Genomic DNA, 20,367 nt, shown 5'->3' on the forward strand with positions numbered 1-20,367 from the left:
ACAGCTGTCAGAAGAGACTAAGTAATGCATAACCGCAATACTTTATAAAAGAATCAAATGTTAATTGTGCAATCACACAAGATTGATGCATACTTCATAACGATAACAATATCATTAAAGATAATTTCATATTTCATGCAAACATGTTTAATTATAGCCCATTTTTCACCAATGAAAAATGGGCATCTTAAAGTCAATTGTTTTTCCCACAATTCAAATAAGAAGATATCTGCATATGTTGATGCATAGACATGTGATATTTACTTCCCTAATTAAACTACGCTCAAAGCAGAGGATCGCTAGTATACAATTTGTTAGAAAAGAGGAAATTAGGTCCTCCCACAGCAAGTCATTTTGATTTGAACTGAGCTTTCTTCCTATAAAATAATTACTAATATAATAACACAATTTACTGATGTTAGTATTTTTTTTACAGCATAATTTAACATTTTAGATGTGTCTCAATTATTTCAAAGTTACAGCGAGGGTGAAAGAGACATTGGCTAGATGGCCTCAACAGCTGGTACTGGGAGAGCCAAATCCAGAGTCTAGATCTCCATCCAGATCCCCCTCAGAGGCACTAGGAACCAAGAACTGCTACTGTCGTCCCCTCCTTTCAAGGTACACTGACAGGGAGCTGGGTCCAAGGTGGTCCAGCCAGAACGTGGGTCCAGAGCTCTTGCATGTCAGCACCACAGGCAGAGGCTTCACACAATTGACTATAGCGACCCCAGCCTGAGGATTCAGTATTTGCAAAGAGAGTATTTCCAAAAGTGCTTTCAATCACATTAATCTCAAATTCCATTTTCCCTAAAACAAGCATTTTTAGCTGACAATTTCAACTTGTTGAGCTTCGAGTGACTATTTTAAAAATAAATGCTTATAGCAAAATGTTCTTATTGCTTTACTTTCATCATCAGATTTCAGCAAAATTATATATGCAGTAGCTTTTTTCATACAACTGTATATTTTGTGAATTAATTTTATTCTATATTTTATGAAGTTGAATATACAATGTGTGAAAATCTTATCTGATTTCTAACAAGTCTCTATTCTATATGCACAAAGCAAATTCTTAAAAATCACAAAGCTATTTCCACCAATTTTTGTGCAGTTCTCTTCAAAACGGTTAAAACAAACATGTCATATGTGATTCTACTTGTAAGTAGCATATATTTTAAACCAACATTCTATTCTTAATCTAAACAAGAAATGTGCATTTGTTATCTAAATTCACACACAATTTATTTCACTTTCTTTCAAAGAATAAGCCATTATGCCAGACAACTTTTTGTCACTCCAACGACTCTGTTTTTTCCTGTCTAGGGCAGTGTTTTTCGACAAGTAGACAGCCATAATGAATTGCTGTTCTCCCTGTGAATATTTGGTCAGTACTGGACAGTTTAGGTTTCCAGAACTGAGGATACTTTTGGCAATCTTACAGGTAGATCCATGAATCTGATACACATCATACAATTTATAAGTAAGTCCCTGCAGCCAGCAATTATGTACCCAACATGGGAAAACTGCAAAGGTTGAAGGCTTGACATTCAAGTAGGAAAATTGATTCTGTCCCGCTACTGGGTCTGAAGTTCTTTTTTTTTTTATTTAAAGATGAATTTGCTGTTTTACTGTAAAGTCAACTTTACCGAGAAAAGGAGACACAGAGAGAAAGATATGCCATCCACTGCTCTCTCCAAATGGCCACAATGACCAGAGCTGAGCTGATCTAAAGTCAGCACCCAGAAGCCTCCTCCAGGTCTCCTGCACAGGTACAGGATCCCAAGGCTTTGAGCAATCCTCTACTGCCTTCCTAGACCACAAGCAGGAAGTTGGATGGGAAGTGGAGCAGCTGGGTCAGAAACCGGTACATGCAAGGTAAGGACTTTTGCCACGAGGCTACCATGCCACGCCCTGAATGAAGGTTTCTAAATAAACAGTTTATATGGCAGAGGCAAGTATCAAAAACAACCAACAAAGTAAAAGCGATTCTTACATTCCTTTCTCACTAATCTTCCCCCACTACACCAAAATTCACTATTGTGCTTTATTTATTATTTTAATAGAAACTATAAGGGTGGTAAACTTAGTATCTGCTTGTGAATTCATTTACAATTTAGTTCTTTGGAATTTGTATATTTTGTCAAGGATATAATACTAAAAATGATAATTAACTTTTTCAGGTGAACCAACAAAACTCATTAAGTCATAATATGGTGTCATGATGATGCAGGACTCATTACAAAACTAAATTAGGTGCTAGGTTATACGACAGATATGGGGGGCGAGGGACTGCATATTGTAGGAGCAAGGCAAAACAGTAGAAAATGAGTTCCATTGTGTTTTTCGCAACAATAGTTGAAATGTGGCAATATTACTCTGGCATGTTTCAGTTCTAATTTCTCTGTCTTTCACTGCTTAGGTTTTTATTCCAGGATCTTAGTACTGCATGATACATTAGTACCTCATGGGAGAAGCCACTCCAATGTCCTCAAATCTCAAAACTGTTTTTGCTTGGGAACCACCTTTCCCTTTCTTTCAATGGAATTCTTATCCCTCCAAAGTAGCTGGGAGCAACTACAGGCACATGTGGATGTGTGTTGATTTAACTATTTTATTCTCACCTAGCAGTCTTACAGATAATTAGCATTTTAACAGAGTGCCTAGTCAATCAAGGAAAGCCATTCATAGTACTAAATATATGAGATGAGCAGTTACAACTGAGCAGTAAGGAGAACTCTTTTCAATAGACGGGGGAAATATATATTGTTTCTGTGTTTAAGAATGAGAAAGAAAGAAATTTCATTTATACACACAGAAACCCTTGCTTTTAAGAAGATTTTTATTATAAAGTCAGATATACAGAGGAGAGACAGAGAGGATGATCTTCCTTGCGGCTGCAAGGAAGCCAGAGCAGGAGCCTGTAGTGTCTCCAGGATCTCCCATGAGGGTGTAGGGTTCCAAGGCTTTGGGTCTTCCTCAACTGCTTTCCTAGACCACAAACAGGGAGCTGGATGGGAAGTGGAGCTGCCAGAACATGAACCAATAGCGATATCCTGGTGTGTACAAGGTAAGGACTTCCCCAGCTAGGCTACCATGCTGGGCCTGAGACCCTTTTTTTTTTTTTTTTTTTTAAAGATTTATTTTTATTATTTTTTATTGGAAAGGCGGATATACAGAGAGGAGAGACAGAGAGGAAGATCTTCCGTCCGATGATTCACTCCCCAAGTGAGCCGCAACGGGCCGATACTATGCCGATCCGAAGCCAGGAGCCTCTTCCGGGTCTCCCACGCGGGTGCAGGGTCCCAAAGCTTTGGGCCGTCCTCAACTGCTTTCCCAGGCCACAGGCAGGGAGCTGGAAGGGAAGCGGGGCTGCCGGGATTAGAACCGGCGCCCATATGGGATCCCGGGCGTGCAAGGCGAGGACTTAACCACTTGCGCCACCGCGCCGGGCCCTGAGACCCTTATTTTTAAAAGATGAACTAGTTTACTTGCTACCAAAGCTCACTGTCTAGTAAGGAAAGGAAGCAACACAAACTGATACAAAATACAGTTGGTGAAACAGCCTAGTCTTTGTTCAGCACCATTTCAGGGAGATGCAGAGGAAAGCATAGGGTCACTCCTCTTCCTTTTCCAATCAATGCTCTACAACACAAGCCTACTTAAGGAAAGACACATGACTACACCCATTCAGTGGAGTCCACAGTCTTTCTAGAGTCTTCAGTAACCATCCCTTGAATGAGGAATGGGCGCCCAGGTCCTCATCCACTGAGCAGTATCTTGTTACTTTCTCCTACTCCCCTCCCCCAAATATCAGCCAGGGCTGTTCTAGCCTTCCTTTCCTTTAATGCTCAGGGCTGCTCCAGGGCAATGGTAGGTTGCTCCACTTTTTAATCTGCTTGAATTGTTTAAAACAATTAATTTACGCATTTGAAAATCAGAGTTGCAAAAAGGTAGAGAAATCCTCTATCTGCAGGTTCACTTTTTTTTTATTGCATTTCATTTTATGACATCATTTCACAGGCTCTGAGGTGCTCCCAATCTCTCCCGATGCCTTACCCCCATGGTTCACTTCTCAAATGGCCACAGTGAGGACTGGGTCAAGGTGAAGCTAAAAGACAGGAATTTTACCCGAGTCTCCAAGCTCTTGGGCCATCTTCTGGTGTACTCTTAGGTACATAGGCAAGACTGTTGAATTGGCACTAGAGCAGTGTCCCTACAGGAGGCCAGCAGACCAGGTAATGGTCCTGAGAGCTGCAGGTAGCACTGGCTGAGTTAGTGACACCAGCAGGCTAGGTCTACACCCCAAGGGCTCCTGCACAGGGCCTTGTTTCTGTCTTCCCTTCTCTGACTGGAGCAGTTGTAGTTTCCCTGCAGCCAGAACTTTTTGGAGAACCTCAGAGCTGGGTACTTGACAACCTGTCTATCGTCAGCTTCAATCCATCCTCCAGAGAACTCTGATATGTTTGCCTCTGTTGTGGTGCCAAAGAATGGCAGCTCCTCACTCAGGGCAACCTGAATGTAGGATACTAAATCCTGCTGTGGTTTCTCCTTCTTGGACCAGTAGCCAGTGGCTTGCTGGTACCTTCTTGTTCCCACTCAGTTCCCTGGAGTAATCCCCAGAGGGTTCCATGGCTTACACTGTTAGCATTGCCAACACTCTGGGTTGCACAGGGACCACCTCATGTGACCTAGCAGTCAAGCAGGTGTGCTCAGCCTGCATAGGCCTGGGGAGCCAATCAGTGCCTTATTCCCTTCACTATTAACCCTAGAATGAAACCCACCAAGGAGAACAGAAAAGATCATGGCAGGTAATTGCAGGGACTTATGGGGGCAGAATCCCTAAATAGATTGCAATATAGCACACTGTGGAGGTGAACAATTTATGAAGCTGTGAATTTAGAATTCTTTTACACACATCCTGAAATGTCTTTTTTAGTATACATGGATTTGGAGGTAGGAATTTTAATTAATCATATAAAATGCTTACAATTGGAAATGAGTATATTAATAGTCCCAAATGAATCCCTTATCCTTTTGGTTTCAAAAATGACACCTAGCCCTCCAAGGAACAATAACACTAACAGCATTAGAATTAAGACAGGTTTCTTTTTGTGAAAAATAAGATAATCCTATTTCTTATCGATGTTGTCAAGAGAAATATTTTCCTGATGTAATTGAAGCACTTAAATAATTGAAGTGTTAAAGCTATTCCTTGAGAAACAGCCTGTGATTCTTCTATATTGTAATGACATAATGAGCAAATAATAAAAACTTGAATACACACTAAATGGAATAATATTTTACCAGAACATACTAGAAAAAACTCTAAATGTTTTATAAGCATTATTTAATTTATTCCTCTTAGAGGCCATTTGTGTTTATGAAAACAAATCGACCATATTGTGCAGAAGAATAAAGTTAACTGTGGAAAGGTAAGAAGATTTATACAGTTATCACAAGGGAATCAAACACTCCAGTTTCACAGTTGGAGCTCTAGCTGTGACATCCTGCAACCACTCTAAGTCAGGTGATTCATTTAGATTCATCCAATTATTCCCTGAACAATTCAACGATGCCTTACCTAAAAAAGAAACTGGGGTCTGCGAGCAGCCTGGAAATACAGCTTGTATGTGTTAATATTTAAGCAGATGGCTATCCTCAAACAGAAACCCCTCAATGCTCTGGTGCTGGATTTTAATCGCTTTCTCTAAAGACTTTAGCCACATTTGTGTTTGCTGCAACAGTGTGTACATTTGCCATTTTTTCCAGTTCAGATTCTTGTTTTCATTGTATCAATAAGCATGGAACTGCATCTGAGAAGTACATCCGATTCAACATACTTACAATTTAATATTTGTAGTTTATCTGCTAAACCAAGTATCAGAAAACTGTGGCCTACAGATTAACACTGGATTGTAGGGATTTTGCTGTTGTTGTTTGTTTGTATTTTTATTTCTTTTAAATGTTTTGGGGAAAAAAGCCCAAATGTAAATATAATTTTATGATTCATGAAAATTACATGAAATTTAAATTTAAGTGTCAAGAAATACTAATTAACTGAAATACAGGTACAATCATTTCCCACATGACTGTAATCACACTATGGTAACAAAGTCATGATTGCCCACAAAGTTTAAAACGCTTAAAATGGAATGCTTTGCTGACCTTTCCCTTCAATCATACCCCTGTGATTTATATGGCAGGTTATGGTTCTGAAGCCAATTATACAAACTAACCAACCAAATAAATAAATGGTTGCTGATGTTATGTCGGGGCTTTTAATTGATTGGGATGATACTTTGCCAGCTTTACCTTCAGACCAGAGATGGTCTCATCAAGAAATCGTTGAACCCACTAGGATAAAAAGACGCTGGACTTTATGCTTGGTAAATACTTCTAATGAAAGAACCTCAACTGAATTTGAACAGTGGTAATGCAACAAGGTGGAAAAATCCACCATGGGGAGAGGGTTCGGGGAGGGGTGGGGGGAATCCCAGTGCCTATAACACTGTGTCACATAATGCAATGCAATTAAAAAAAAATCAGTAAATCCTTGTCTCTTCAGCACCCGCACCGGGCCATAAACACCCCTCTCTACTTTTATTGGTGTTTTTTCCTCTATGCATGACTGAACGAGGCTTTTCTTTCTTATGCCTGTCTCTCAGATTGTATCAGCTACCTCCCAAAGCCACAGAAACAGCTTCCCGGGGTGGTTCATTTTATATTAGCTAATTCATGCAATACTTCTCTGTTTTCCCTAATAATTCCATTCCTTCCTGTAAACCCTAAATGATAAAATTTCTTCCAAGTCCCCTTCCTCCAATTCTTTCCCTCTCTAATCAATCATTTACAAACCTATGCTTTCACCATGCAAATCTGCTGTTTTCGCTCCCTGGACAAGGTTTTTTTTAGTGTTTTTCTGCTTCCCTGAGTGCAGCTGTTTGATCATCTTCAGCGTTTCCTGGGGATTTAACAAAGATGCAATATCTCATTCTCAATTCAGAACTACCGAATCTGAAACACCAGTGAACACGCACTCATCTGTAGTTAATCACTGCTCCAAGTGTATTTAATACACGCTCAAGTGTGCGAAAACTGTGATTAAGTGAGATAAGTATTCTAGAGCGTGAAAATCCGCATTCTTTGGTAAGAACATTTAAGTCCCACCATATCGTGACCCCCTGCCAAAATTGTTTCTTTATTCCGTGCAATCCAAGGCTGCTTCAATCTTTAGAGAAAGAAGACTATGCATTCGGTTGTTTGCCTCAGCATAGTGAATGGTGGGGGAAAGAGCTGCATTAGACTCATCCTGTGGAGACTGTGTTTAGAACCTCATCTTATTATGTTTTGAAATACATTTATATTCAAATTCCATCAATAATGATAATAATTTTATTTATCCTAATCATTAACTTAATCACTTAAACTCCAAGAAACTGTTCAAGGGGAAATGTCTCAATAAGATTTAACTGTTTACTGCCACCTGGTGATGTGGTGTGCCAGTTCCAAAGACATTGCCAATACAAAGTACCTGAATTCAATGTCCTTTATCAACAGTGTGGCGGTTCAGGCAGAAGCTCTGGTTTCAGGTTTGCTGAGTTCAGAAAACAGAGCAACTATGTTCGGATTATTGGAATTAAAACAATTTGGTTAGCATGTCTCCTGGGTTCTACTGGTTTGCTGATAGTCTTTCCTCTGCAACTGCTCAGGGATTAACATTTGTTGACTGCTATTGTCATAATTATTAGTATGGTTGTTAAAAAGAATTAATCTTGACTCTAATTGTCACACAATCAGAAACAATATTGTGTTCTTCAAACATTTCATAATTTAATTGAATAGGTAAGGTAGAGGTAAGAAATTATACAAACTGTAAACACTGAGTAATTTTGGTGTTAACATGAAGGTGGAAGAAGTGAAATATAATTGAAGTAAAATGTATAACAGTTTGTCTCTTGGAAATGCAGAGTTCTCTTGAGAGAATTGTTCCTGCAAATCTCAATATGAATTCAGACTATCTTTGGCACGCTTATAAGCACACAGTATAAATGGATACCTTCTTCATTTTTACAAAGTCACCATCATTCCTGAAGGTCTAGATATCATAATACAGACAAAGCTAACATTTGGCTCAAAAGTGATTATTACAAAACTTTTGTGATTTTGTTGCCATTGCTTTTAATAGATAGCTTTCTAAATATTTTTGATAATTTTTACATTAGAAGGAAACCATTAATTTTGGTGTTCTTGCAAAACAGAAAAATATATATTTATTTAAATAGTTTATTTCTCTAATAAAACTGTGTTTATGTATTTTTGCAGCAGGTGGCTGTATCAACTTCATGCTACAAATTGTTAATGTTTACTGGTACACAAAATAGACAACTTAGGATAAAATGTAGAGTTTCTAGTTCAACCATTAGGATAGAGTAAAAATATATATATATAAGTGTGCCTAAATAAGATTTATATACTTTTCTAACAAGCATGTGGGTAAAGTGGAACAATCAAAAAGAAGTGTGAAGCTATAATATATTGTACATTAAATTATGCTTTCAAGGGCCTCAGGATGGGGTGTCTTGCTCGGATCCCAATTCCAGCCACCATGTGCACGTGGTGAGCTGTCCCTGGGCCTGTCTGGGCTCCGGGGTTGCTCCTCTCGTGGAGAGTACACTGAGGGGAGAAGTCTCCGTGACTGGGTAGGTCCAGGGCCCACCCACCACCCTCAATGGGCATGAACGGTATTGGGGAGGGGCGTGACCTTGGGCCTGGGGGGTTTAAACTTCCAGCAGCCTCCCAGCAAAACCATATCCGGGGGTAGATTCTGTGAGGGATGTGTGGGCCACACCCTGTGGAAATTCTAGCCCGATTGGTTATCCCAAGAGTTGGGGTGGTGATGGACTAAGCTAGGTGTGAACAAGGAGCCTGCCATCAATCACAGGTAAAGGAACCTCAAACAGTCTGGACTGGTCAAGGCAGCAGCACCAGAATGTGCATCCTGATTAGGGTGTGGAGTGGGCTAGGCTGCAATATTCACCAGCTCATACATGGCCAAATGGAAGGCCAGACTGCGCTGGGTACTGGCCTAAAACCAATTGGCATGTATGAGAACTGTGTCTTGGAATGGATCAAGTGGAGGAACTTGGGAAACTCTCCTGGTGAGTCATAGCTCCCGCTGGTGAACATGTGGTCCAGACCTAGGGGTTGAACAAGCTGGGCAAAGCAGCTCCAACAGCTGGCAAATGTGTCAGTTGGTAATGGAACGGGATGTACTGGGCAGGACTAAGCAAACCTTAGCCTACAAGCAAAACTGGAAACCAGCATGCAGCACAAGTCATGCTGAGCGAGGTTCTTGCGCCTACTGGTCTGCGAGAGTCAGGGGCACTAAGCCACAGTGTCTAAGGCAGAGGCTGGAACAAGTTAGGTATGAGCTAAGCTAAGTCAGAGAAACCCCTGGCATGCATGTGATCTATGGCTGGGAATAGGCCCGGTTGGGGAGCAAAGGGGACACCCTAGCTGGGTTGAGGTTCCCACCAAGGGGCGCATGTGCTGGAATGGTGACTGTGTTCTAATCAGGGAATGGTTGTTGTAGTGTCCCTTGGCACTAGTGTGCACTGGGATTGGACACAGCAGGCAGGGCCAGACCCCAACACCATCTGGTGTCCTGGAGGACAGGGTAGATGTGGGACGAACTAGACTAGGTCTCAACCCCTACTGAGCCATGTGTGAGCCATATGTGGGTATGGATGAGCCATGGCTGGGTTGAAACATCCAACAGCAAGAACCAGATTGGGTTGAAGGCCAGTCAGGAAAAGCCACTGTTCCTGCTAGGACAGGAGTGGAACTGAGTAGTACTGGCTCATGGACCCACTGGTTTGTGCGAAACCTGGCACTGGGAGGGGTTCTGATGGAGGAGCCTGGGCAACTTCTCTGGCAGGACACAGTCCCTGCAGGTAAGTGCATGAAGCATGATAGGAAACAGCCCAGAACAGGCCATGGAGAGTTTCTCACTGGCATACATTTGGCATTGGTTGGGAGCAGATCAGGCTGAATCAGTCCATGTCATCCACTGGCAAATCCGAACACCAGAACAGAGTGGGTTGGGCCAGGTTTGGTCGTGACAGGAACCAGAGCACAATACAGAATCCCAAGGTGAGGTTGCCTGTGCCAGAAGTGACCGCAGCACCCAACCAGCAAGTGTGAGAACCAGGAAGGGAGGGGGCAGAGCCAGCAGGGGAATATAGGGGGTTCCTCTTGCCAGACAGGTACTCTGACTGGACAGCGTGAGCTGGGATGGGGACAGACCAGATTAAGCAGGGCTACAACACCTATGTGCATCATGTAGACTAGATCAGGCAAAAGCCAGGCTGGGCTGATTATTCCTACTGGTGCAAGCATAAATTAGAGTGGGTGAGGGTTGTTTGGGCTTAGCTGCAACATCAGATGGCAGAAGCTGGCACTGGGGGCTAATTCTGTCAAGTCAAACCACAGAAACACCTGAAGAGTGCATAAACCGGGAGTGAGAGCGACTTGGGAGGGAAATAGTGGGCTCTTGTTGGGTTACCACTTCTATAGGAAGGCATGAAAACAAGGATGGGGGCTGGGGTGGCTAGACAGAGAGGCACCCAACAACATCCATGAGGGTTGGATATTTGAGCTGGTTAGATGGAACTAAGCTTCAATACCCATTGACATGTACAAGAGCCAAATGGGATGTGGGACAGACTGGACTAGTCTGCTACACATACTGGCAAACAAGGGTAGGGGGAGGGCCTGGTGGGGATTATTGTGGGTCACCCTGACTAGGCTGCAGTTCCCACTGGTGTATGTGAGGGCTGAGTATGTGCTGGGCAGAACCAGGCTGACTACAACACCCTTTGGTTACAGTGGAAGTCGGAACTGAAAACAGAACCAACACAGCAATTGCAACCACCAGCTGATCAGGGTGATGGACTGTGCCAGGCCCTGTGCTTGCTAGTACACACAAGAATCTTGTCTGGGAATACCTCAAATTTTCTTTGGGGATCTCCCCAATTGAAATGCCAGATGCAGAACCCTAACCAAGAAAAGAGAGAAGACAGAACAAGTCAAGCAACCACCTCAGCTATATGTTGGCAGCGAAATATGAGGCAAATGGAGACTCTATGATGGACTATGTCAATCAGTGGATTCTTCAATGACCTCATAGTGCTCAGAGTGGCGAGACTGGCAACGATTCATAACTGGTGAACTATCAAAACCACTTGACCGAGTATCTCACAGCATGCCCCACATCAGGGACCAGGGGTGGGTGGGAAACCAGGTTGGGCTTCTCCCTCAATATCCCCCTTTACTTCAGATACATGAAGGAAACAATATGGAAATAATAGTCTTATCCATTTCCCCATAGCCCTTGAGCCTTTTTACTCTAATTAACTATGTAAAGATTATCAAAAATATAATTAAAAATAAATAATAAAAAATTATACTTTCAAATCTTTCAATTTTTCATCAGGAAATTTTAGCTATCAAAATAAAACTGACTTTATGCCATTCCTTTTTTACTTGACTTTCTTGATTTTCAAAACTGTTTCTGTCAAAGAAGATGTCATGTCTGAAACTTTATCTTTCATTTCTACCTCCTTTTCACTACCTCATTTTCACTGTGATCTTATAAAAGAATGACTAATACCTATGATGCCAGCAACACACATTCAAGGGTATTAACCAGAATCCAGGGCTTCTGTACAGACAAAATTAGTAAAATGGGGGAGTTGGGCATTAAGGTAAGGTACCAACTCCACTCTGACAAAACCACAGTGCCTCTAGATGAATTTTGACTTAGCCTTACTGCATGTCCGCCTTCTAAGCCTGTGTTGGAACTCACTCACTAATATTAGATTTTGAATATGGGAAAAATAGTGCCAATTTGGCAGCTGCTGCTTTATTGTGATTCTGTTTCTGTATTCTACTATGATCTCTGAAAGAACTGTAACAACATTACACATACCTGTGTTTGTGCACATGAATACTAACCTCCCCAAAGTGTGCATACTCCATAGATACAAAACATCTCCTCTTGCCACAAAGATAATGTAACAAAGACTACGACCAAATTTTCATTAGGGTTTGGTAACATTATTTTGGGGGAAACCCCGGGTTTTTGTTTGTAGTAATGAAAAAAAAATCATGCTTTGCTAAAAACAACAGCAAAGATAAATCTGAAAATTTTTACATTAATGTACTAAAATTATTCATGAAAAACTAAAACAAATTAAGTGTACAATCATACTTAAGTGCATGTAAGAATAAACTTTCTACCATCGTCTATACCTACTAAGTTATGGTATACTTAAACAGCAAAATGATGGACTTGCACCTGGTGCTGAAGGAATTACACCATTGTAATAACATAGGGTAAAACTATCGCAGGGAAGGAGGAATCAGACAATGAAAAAATTTATATACACACACACATGCATATTTATATAGAGAGCAACCAAGAAAACCTCTAATGCTAAGTGTAGAAATGAAAAATGTAAGGTTAATAATGCAGTGTGATGTTGAATTTAAAAAGATAAAAAAAAACCCTTTTTTAATTTATAAAAGAATGAAGCATGATTTTTGAATTTGGTGATGTTTATTGAAATCTTCTAGCTGCTTTAAAGAGATTTGTTGATCTCAGGCAGTTTATTTAACCTCTCTGAGACTTAGTTTTCTCTTAGTCAGAGAAATGGTTTTATTTTCTAGTCCTGAGCATAAGGGAAAACATTTTACAAAGTGACATAAAGCATTTTACCAATATATAGTATACTTTCACCTGCTGTTTTGTCATTCAGTATTTCTGCTTGCTATTTTATAGTGCTTTTGTCACCCTCAAATTCATGCACTGAGAATTAAACCCACATTCAGTAACATTAACAGAGGGACCTGTTTTGAGGGGATGGACACCTGCTTGTGGAATTTCATCTATGGAATCTTTTGAGCTCCCTGTGGGAATTTATCAGCTCTTTCCTCCATTCCAGGACCAGCAAGAAGACTCTGACTCTGAGGAATAGGTCCTCACTTAATACCATTGTCTGTTAACACCTTGATCTTGGACTTGTAATGGTCAAAAGTATCAGAGGAGAATGTAGATATTTCATAAGCTATTCTGCTTTTGGCATGTAAGTATAGCAAATGCAATGACCAATATGTAAGCAAAAGAAAACAAACATCGGAATGTTGGCTGCCTTAAGGATTTTTCAAACTAGGAATCTAGTCTGATTCCTAGTTCATTCCTTCTCCATGTTATTCTGTACATGTAACTTTGCCACAATTAGAAAATATTGCTTAACAACATCAAATAAACCTTAAGTACTTTCTTTTCTGGAAAGGCATAACTACAGCTTAGCAAGCACATTTGTTACATCAAGCACTCACCCAGGGTGAGTATGCACAGTGGTTAGATTTGACCGTGTGGTCATTCGACGGCTGCCACATTTGCAGTCTCTTAACAACTATCTCACTCTTCTACAGAGTTGCGCTTTGTATTGTTATTTGCATTTTCTTTAAGCAAATTTGTATGAACATATGAAGTTAAGATCATTATGGATTTTTCACATTTGCAAGATACATTTTTAACTACCTCACCAAGGCATATAATCTACATTTTAACCAAACAGAACAAGGAAATGATATAACTGTTGCAACTACTAGTTTATTTTTTAAATTTTAATATATTTATATATAATAAATTATGCCTGAGATAGTAATCTAGAAGGATTTTTTTTTCTTTTAACTTGTGCTTAAATGTTTTTTTAAATGACAAAATCTTTACTAGATCCTATGATACGGACTATGATTATATGCAGTAGATGCATGCAAATACAGGAACGGCTATCTTAAATAACTCGCCATTAAACAGCAATAATATATGAATAACTGAGAAATATTTGTTCACATAAAACTAGGCTAACAATGAAGACGATATGGTATAGCCAAGATCTGAGAACAGGACATAAATAATTACTCCTTCATTAGTATGTTAAATCTAAAGTATTTTACCGTTAGATTTAAAATATTGACTATTTCTTATTTATACTCTATTTTTATGTTTAGGTTGGTCTTTCCTAATCCTTTGTAATCACATTCAATACCCAATGGGCCTGTAACAGGTTTTATAAAATTCTACTCAAGTATCCAATAACCAAGCAGGAAATTTAAACAAAAGTTATTGCTTACATGGAAAAAAAAAACCCCGGCATTAAAACTTATTAATTTCCTATGTAGAAGATCAGATAACTTCAACACATACCTGTAACTTTACTTGTTCAATTTGTAGAAGATACTGACTATCACGGTAGTTTTAAAAATATTACTTTTTTTCCGTGAAAGACACATTATTACTCACCAACAAAGAGGGGCTACTGCTATCACAGTTTGTTCATACTGAGGCTGCGTCACTGTTTTTATTTTAATCCTGTCCTTGGTAACAGAATAGCTCCTATGTCCCTGCATTGCTTCTCCCTGGCAGTGCCAGTGTTACTTCACTGAGGCAGATAAGCAGGACAGATAATGATCACTCTGTGCTCACTGATCCTTATAATCGAGAGAAGTAGCATGTTCCCCGATGGCTTTCAAAATTGAAAACTAACTGAATTTCATTTAGGAAATACCAAGTTCTCTTTATAGGTGACAAGCTCTAGATGTATATAGAGTCTAATATCTACCCACAGTCATGGGAAAATATGTCAAATTAGAGTCACATAATAAAACCTTTTCTTATTTTATACAGAGTGAAGGAATGGCATATAACTCATTTTTTAGCTTAGTAAAATTGTCAAAAGTACCTTTTCATAACCAAGCAAGTTACTATGAATGCCTCATTTCCTTTCCAAAACATTAAAAATGTCAGGAAAACCTGACAATATGATGTCTCCTCCCAATCCATGACTTGCTATGAACCAATCAGAAGTTCTGTTAGCAAATGAAACACACTGATCCTGCCCTGAGGGAGTAACATGAGGCATACCAAGGATCAGGACCTTGCTCACGGTTCCGTTCATTTAAACTGGGTTGTCACTGTGGCACAGCTCATCGAGCTGCATTGTGCAATGCTGGCATCCCTGACTGTGTTGCTTCTGATGAAGCTTTAAGTTTACAGCTAAAATGAGAAAGTAGCAGATAATGGCTCAAAGTGCTCAGGTTCCCACATGTTTGGAATTTTTGGCTCCTGGATTTGGCCTGCTCTGTATTGGGCCATAGTGGCCAACTGAGGAGTGAATCAGGGCATGGGAAATCTCTCTCTCGTTCTTTCACTATCTATATCTCTATCTTTGATTCCCTGCCTTTCAAATAAATAAAAATTGCTCTGAACACAAAATTTGCAACTCCTACAAAACATCTAAGTTTGATGAAGAAAATTACAGTGATGCACATATTGTAGTTATAAAAATCTAAATCAATCACATCTCAAAAATGCTTCATAACTAACATGACCATCTTTAATCATGAATATATACTCCTCTGTGTTGAAGAAATGTGTTACAGAAGAGTGTGTTTTTAGTAACCAAGATCACATCTTGCTTTATTTAAATTGAATTGATCTAATATATCTATAGAATGCTTCATTGGGAAAAAAAATATTGCTTCTTCCTTATACAGCATACAAGCTTTGTCATTTATAGGGGAGGCAGCAGCTGCAGGAAAGTATTAAAGAAATTGTTTATATAATCCAGAGGACTTGGTAACTTCTAAATTGCAAGGAAGGATAAGTTGTACGAAACAATCAAAACTGAGAGATTTAGACTGTGTGGGAAGATACATAGATCTAATCAGATTCCCCAAAACAGGACACACATTTTTTTACTTCTGAGAATAATTTGATAGGAAATGTATTATCAAAGAAGAATGAAGAACAAATATTAAGAAAAGACAAAAATAGCCTTGGGATATTGAAAGCAACAAATTCATGGTTTTTAGTCAAATATTGAAGATGATATTATAATACAAAAATAATGCTTTGGTGTAGAAGCTGTGGCTTGGTGGATGAAGTCAATTATTGGAAAGCCTCCATTCCATAGCAGAATGTTGGCTCAAGTACTAGCTCCTCTGCTTCCAATCCTACTTGCTCCTAATGAATCTTGGGGACAGGAGATGATGGGTAACATGCTTGGGACCCCATAATCCCACAGAAGACCCAGAAGGCATTCCAGCTTCCTGGCCTGCCAGACCCAATTTCAGCTACTGTGGGCTTTTGATGGCAGGACTATCAAACGTAAGAGCCTTCCTCTTTCTCCCTCCATCCCTCTAACCTTAAAATAGATAAAAATAGATCAGCATTTAAAAACAAGGTTTAATACATGGAACAAGAAATCGGAAGTGCTAATAAATCTGGAGATCAGCCTAATCTTTATCAAAAGGAGCAAAGAAGAGAAAATACATTCTTAGCAGAAAAGGAATTCCAAATCCAAACAAGGATGTGTGAATGAAAGGAACATTTTGTGCTTTAGAAAGAGATTTCTGAGGCGCACCACGGTAGTCTAGTGGCTAAAGTCCTCACCTTGCACGCACCAGGATCTCATGTGGGAGCTGGTTCTAATCCCCATGGACCCACTTCCCTTCCAGCTCCCTGCTTGTGGCCTGGGAAGGCAACTGAGGATGGCCAAAAGCCTTGGGACCCTGCAGCTGCACGGTAGATCCAAAGGAGGCTCTTGGCTCCTGGCTTTGGATTGGTGCAGCTCCAGCAGTTGCTATCACTTGGGGAATGAATCACTGGAGTGAAGATCTTCCTCTCTGTCTCTTCTCCTCTCTATAATTCTCACTTTCCAATAAAAATAAATACATCCTTTTTTTAATAGAGAGATTTCTCTAGGTAATAGCACATATAATGAGGAAAAGGAATAAAAGAAGGAAATGATATATAGATATAATACTTAAATATCTATATAATATCATTTCCTTCTTTTATATAGATATAATACTTAAATATCTATATAATATCATTTCCTTCTTTTATATATATATTTCCCACTTTATATATATACTTAAAAGCAGAGTTAAAGAGAGACAGAAAGATGCAGAAACCTAACTTTCATCTATTGTCTCATTCTCCAGATGGTTGCAAGAGCCCGGGAGAAGCAAGGCAGTTGGAACTTCATTAAGCTCTATCCTGTTGGTGGACAGGGGCACAAATGCTTGTGGAGCTGCCAGATGCAAAGCTGCCTTCCTATAGGAGGCCTCTTCACAAGTGGCTGCTTAACGTGCTGTGCTACCTGAACTGCTGCAGGATTCAGGAGTCTCAACTGCTGTGTGAACCACTAGGCTGAATTACTAAGATTTGTCCCTGGACTATTCAACACCACTCATACGCACAGATTCCAAGTTTCTCGTCCCACAATAGATTTTTCCTTTAATACCTTTACCCCGAGCCTTTAGAGCTTCTACATAGGGTGAGATAGTTCATGTATGCCTAAGAGCTGCTGTCTCAAAGTACAAGCATTCAAGCAAATGCCTCCTCCTTTTTCATCCAGGCTTGTCTTTCACCCCCACAATGCCACATAGTGACTCTGGGTGAAGAGAGAGATGTCTTAGATGTTTTTCTCCAATTTACTGATCCCATTTAGGTAGTATATACCAAATCTGAAAATCACATACAACTTCCCACAATATCTTTTGTCACTACAGTAGCTAAAAATTAGAAAATGTAATAGAAACCCTCAATTTCCACATTTTCTTTATGCATTTTAAGTTGAAGAAAACGAAAACATAAGGAAATATGCTGAGATAGCTAAAATAAAGGTAAATAGCATATATTACATATAATACTAATAAAATAATCGAAATAATATTACATTTTAAATATCCTATAATAGGGGAGAATACTTTCGGGCAACTAATTAACTTACCCTGTGGCTGACGGCTCGGATGGTATATTTGAAGGTCAAATGGCTGTGCGCTGGTTTTCTGAATCACACTGACATTCTGTCCTGTCCACTTATTTGCTTTGGACAATGTGTTGGTCCGCCAGTCTGTCCAATAGACCTCACTTCCATACAGAGACACAGCGAAGGGATGGGATAGGTACTCATGACCACGAATTATTTCTATCATTTTTGTCCCATCATATAGTGCTGAGTAAATAGCATCTGACCTACAGAATAGTAAAAAGCAATATAAACAGATTATCAAATCCACTCAAACAGTCCAGAGGTACATAATATAACTCAGATAAATGGCTTTGTATATACTTTCAATTTTCAGTATTTCATTTGTAGCAAATAAGAAATAAAACAATTTTTTTTCCATATGCATGGTATCTCTTTTAGGCTACCTGTCAGCGTGACACCTCTTAGGTGTGGAAAGCAACATAAAATACAATAAGGAAAGTTTTTACACCTGGCATCTGTCCAAACAATCCTCTTTTCAAAGTGATCCACGGTGAGCCCATTAGGCCATGCTCCGGTTTTCATGTCCTTGTAGATAGTTTTCCTCCCAGCACCACTCATCGAGGCAGATTCGATTCGAGGAAAATTAGCATCCCAGTCCGTCCAGAAAAGAATTCTGAAGAAAAGGAAATGATGATAGTCTTTCAGGCATTCATTTCACAAATCGTTACACAGTTCCTACTGTGTGCTAACTACTATGTGCTAGGTGCTAGTGGCAAGGTGAAAACATGCAGAAAAAAGATTCAAGCCTCAAGGTCCTTGCTTAACTGTTCGAAATTTACCTTAGTTGAGGGTTTTCCATAACCCTGATGGTAAGAATATGTACATGAAACAACATCCAGATGATTATTAGTGCAAGATATTTGGATAAATTAAACAAATGGTTGGGGAAAAGATAAAACTGAACATAAACTATAAGACAACAGGTTGAAAACTAGTTCCTTCTGGATGAGGTATTTGAAAATTTCTGTAATAAAGGTGTTAAAATATAAATAATTCAAAAGGTATAAAACAAAAGTTAAATATAAGATTTAAAAATTGTGCTAGAGGGTATTCATAAAATTGTATGTGAAAGGCTAGTTTTTTTTTAAAGAGTAATGCTTAAAGATTAAAATTTTATTTTCACACATATATTAATTAGAAATAGGAACATGACATAACTTACGAGCAAAACCTTGAAATAGTATAATATGTGCAGTTAAATATTATGTAAAACAAAGCTTAAATAATACAAAGCTAGAAGTAGGGGCAGGCTGATCTTGGGGTACATCAGGCTAGGCAGCTGCCTGCAATACTAGTACCCCATAAATGAGAGCCAATCTGAGCCTCAGTTGCTCTGTTTCTGATCCAGCTTTCACTGAATGTGCCTGTTACAGCATTAGACAATGGCCAAGCATGCCAATCAGGTGGGGAAAGTAGGATGGAGTTGTTGGCTCCTAGCTACGGTCTCACCAGCCCTGGCGACTGTGGCCATTTGGCAAGTGAACTGGTAGAAAGAAGCTCTTTCACTCTCATTCTATTTCTACACCTGTATCTCTTCCCTTCTCTGTGGCTCTACCTGTTAAATAAATAAATCTTTGTCACTTAAGTGGCCAAAGTTCTTTCTTGAAATAAATATGGAATGAGATGTGTGTTTCACTACAAGTTTAACTGTGGTTGTACACATATTTCACTGACATGAGGATACTATTTATCATCATTAACTAAACTAAGTATAAAAATAAGATTTAGAATAGAACACTAATGTGGCCTTAATCATATTTATGGTGATATCTTGAATAAAGAAGATGTGTAAAGAAAATTAATTCCTGACAACGGTGCCTTTGAGAGTCAAATCAGGGCTGTGGGTGTCTGTGGATAAACTATGACCACCAAAATAATATGTAGCAATACACCATATTCTACAATGACAACATAAAGATTTCAGAAGCATCAGCTCTTGCCTGTTTAGTAAATGGGGAATCTGTTTCTCTTTCATAACTTTGTACCCAGTTAGACGTTACATGCATTGCTGCAAGTTCAATTCATTTATCAGTAGTTCTTAAAGTTGCTTAGAAATGGGTACAATGGGCTCTTAATTGTAGATTCAGTGTGTGTGACAGGAGGGAATTTGGTATTCTGAAATAACTGATCTCTTTATTTCTTCAGAAAACACAGCATTTATGTATTTTTCTATAGTGCTTTTGTAGTGCTAATCTTTCACCAATTTATGTGGAACATTTCCACAACATTTTATAAAATAACATGTTCTAGAATTAATTACCTTAACAAATGCTCACTTTGCCATTAGACAGTTCATAATCAATTTTAATTATTGATTTCAGGGGCCAATGTTCTAGAAAATTCTAGGCAATCTTTTGCCTGCTTTAAAATTTGACATTTAAAAATGGCACTTAAACAGAATCATGTTTCCTTTTTTCTTTTTATATCATTATCATTTATTAGCTTCACAAACTGC

General features: G+C 39.2%; 1 protein-coding gene across 1 annotated transcript in view; it reads right to left on the minus strand.

Moving 5' to 3' along the window:
* LRP1B (LDL receptor related protein 1B) overlaps window positions 1-20,367 on the minus strand; it is a 1,301,643-nt gene that overhangs the window by 542,368 nt on the left and 738,908 nt on the right. The window contains exons 25-26 of the mRNA XM_040971988.1: window positions 18,361-18,525; window positions 17,871-18,115 (exon numbers count right to left, since the gene is read on the minus strand). Coding sequence (XP_040827922.1) covers window positions 17,871-18,115; window positions 18,361-18,525 — 410 coding nt within the window. The remainder of the gene's footprint in view (window positions 1-17,870; window positions 18,116-18,360; window positions 18,526-20,367) is intronic.

This window comes from Ochotona curzoniae, unplaced genomic scaffold (genome assembly GCF_017591425.1).
Source record: "Ochotona curzoniae isolate NIBS_2020 unplaced genomic scaffold, NIBS_Ocur_1.0 contig_2210, whole genome shotgun sequence".
NCBI classification, from domain to species: domain Eukaryota; kingdom Metazoa; phylum Chordata; class Mammalia; order Lagomorpha; family Ochotonidae; genus Ochotona; species Ochotona curzoniae.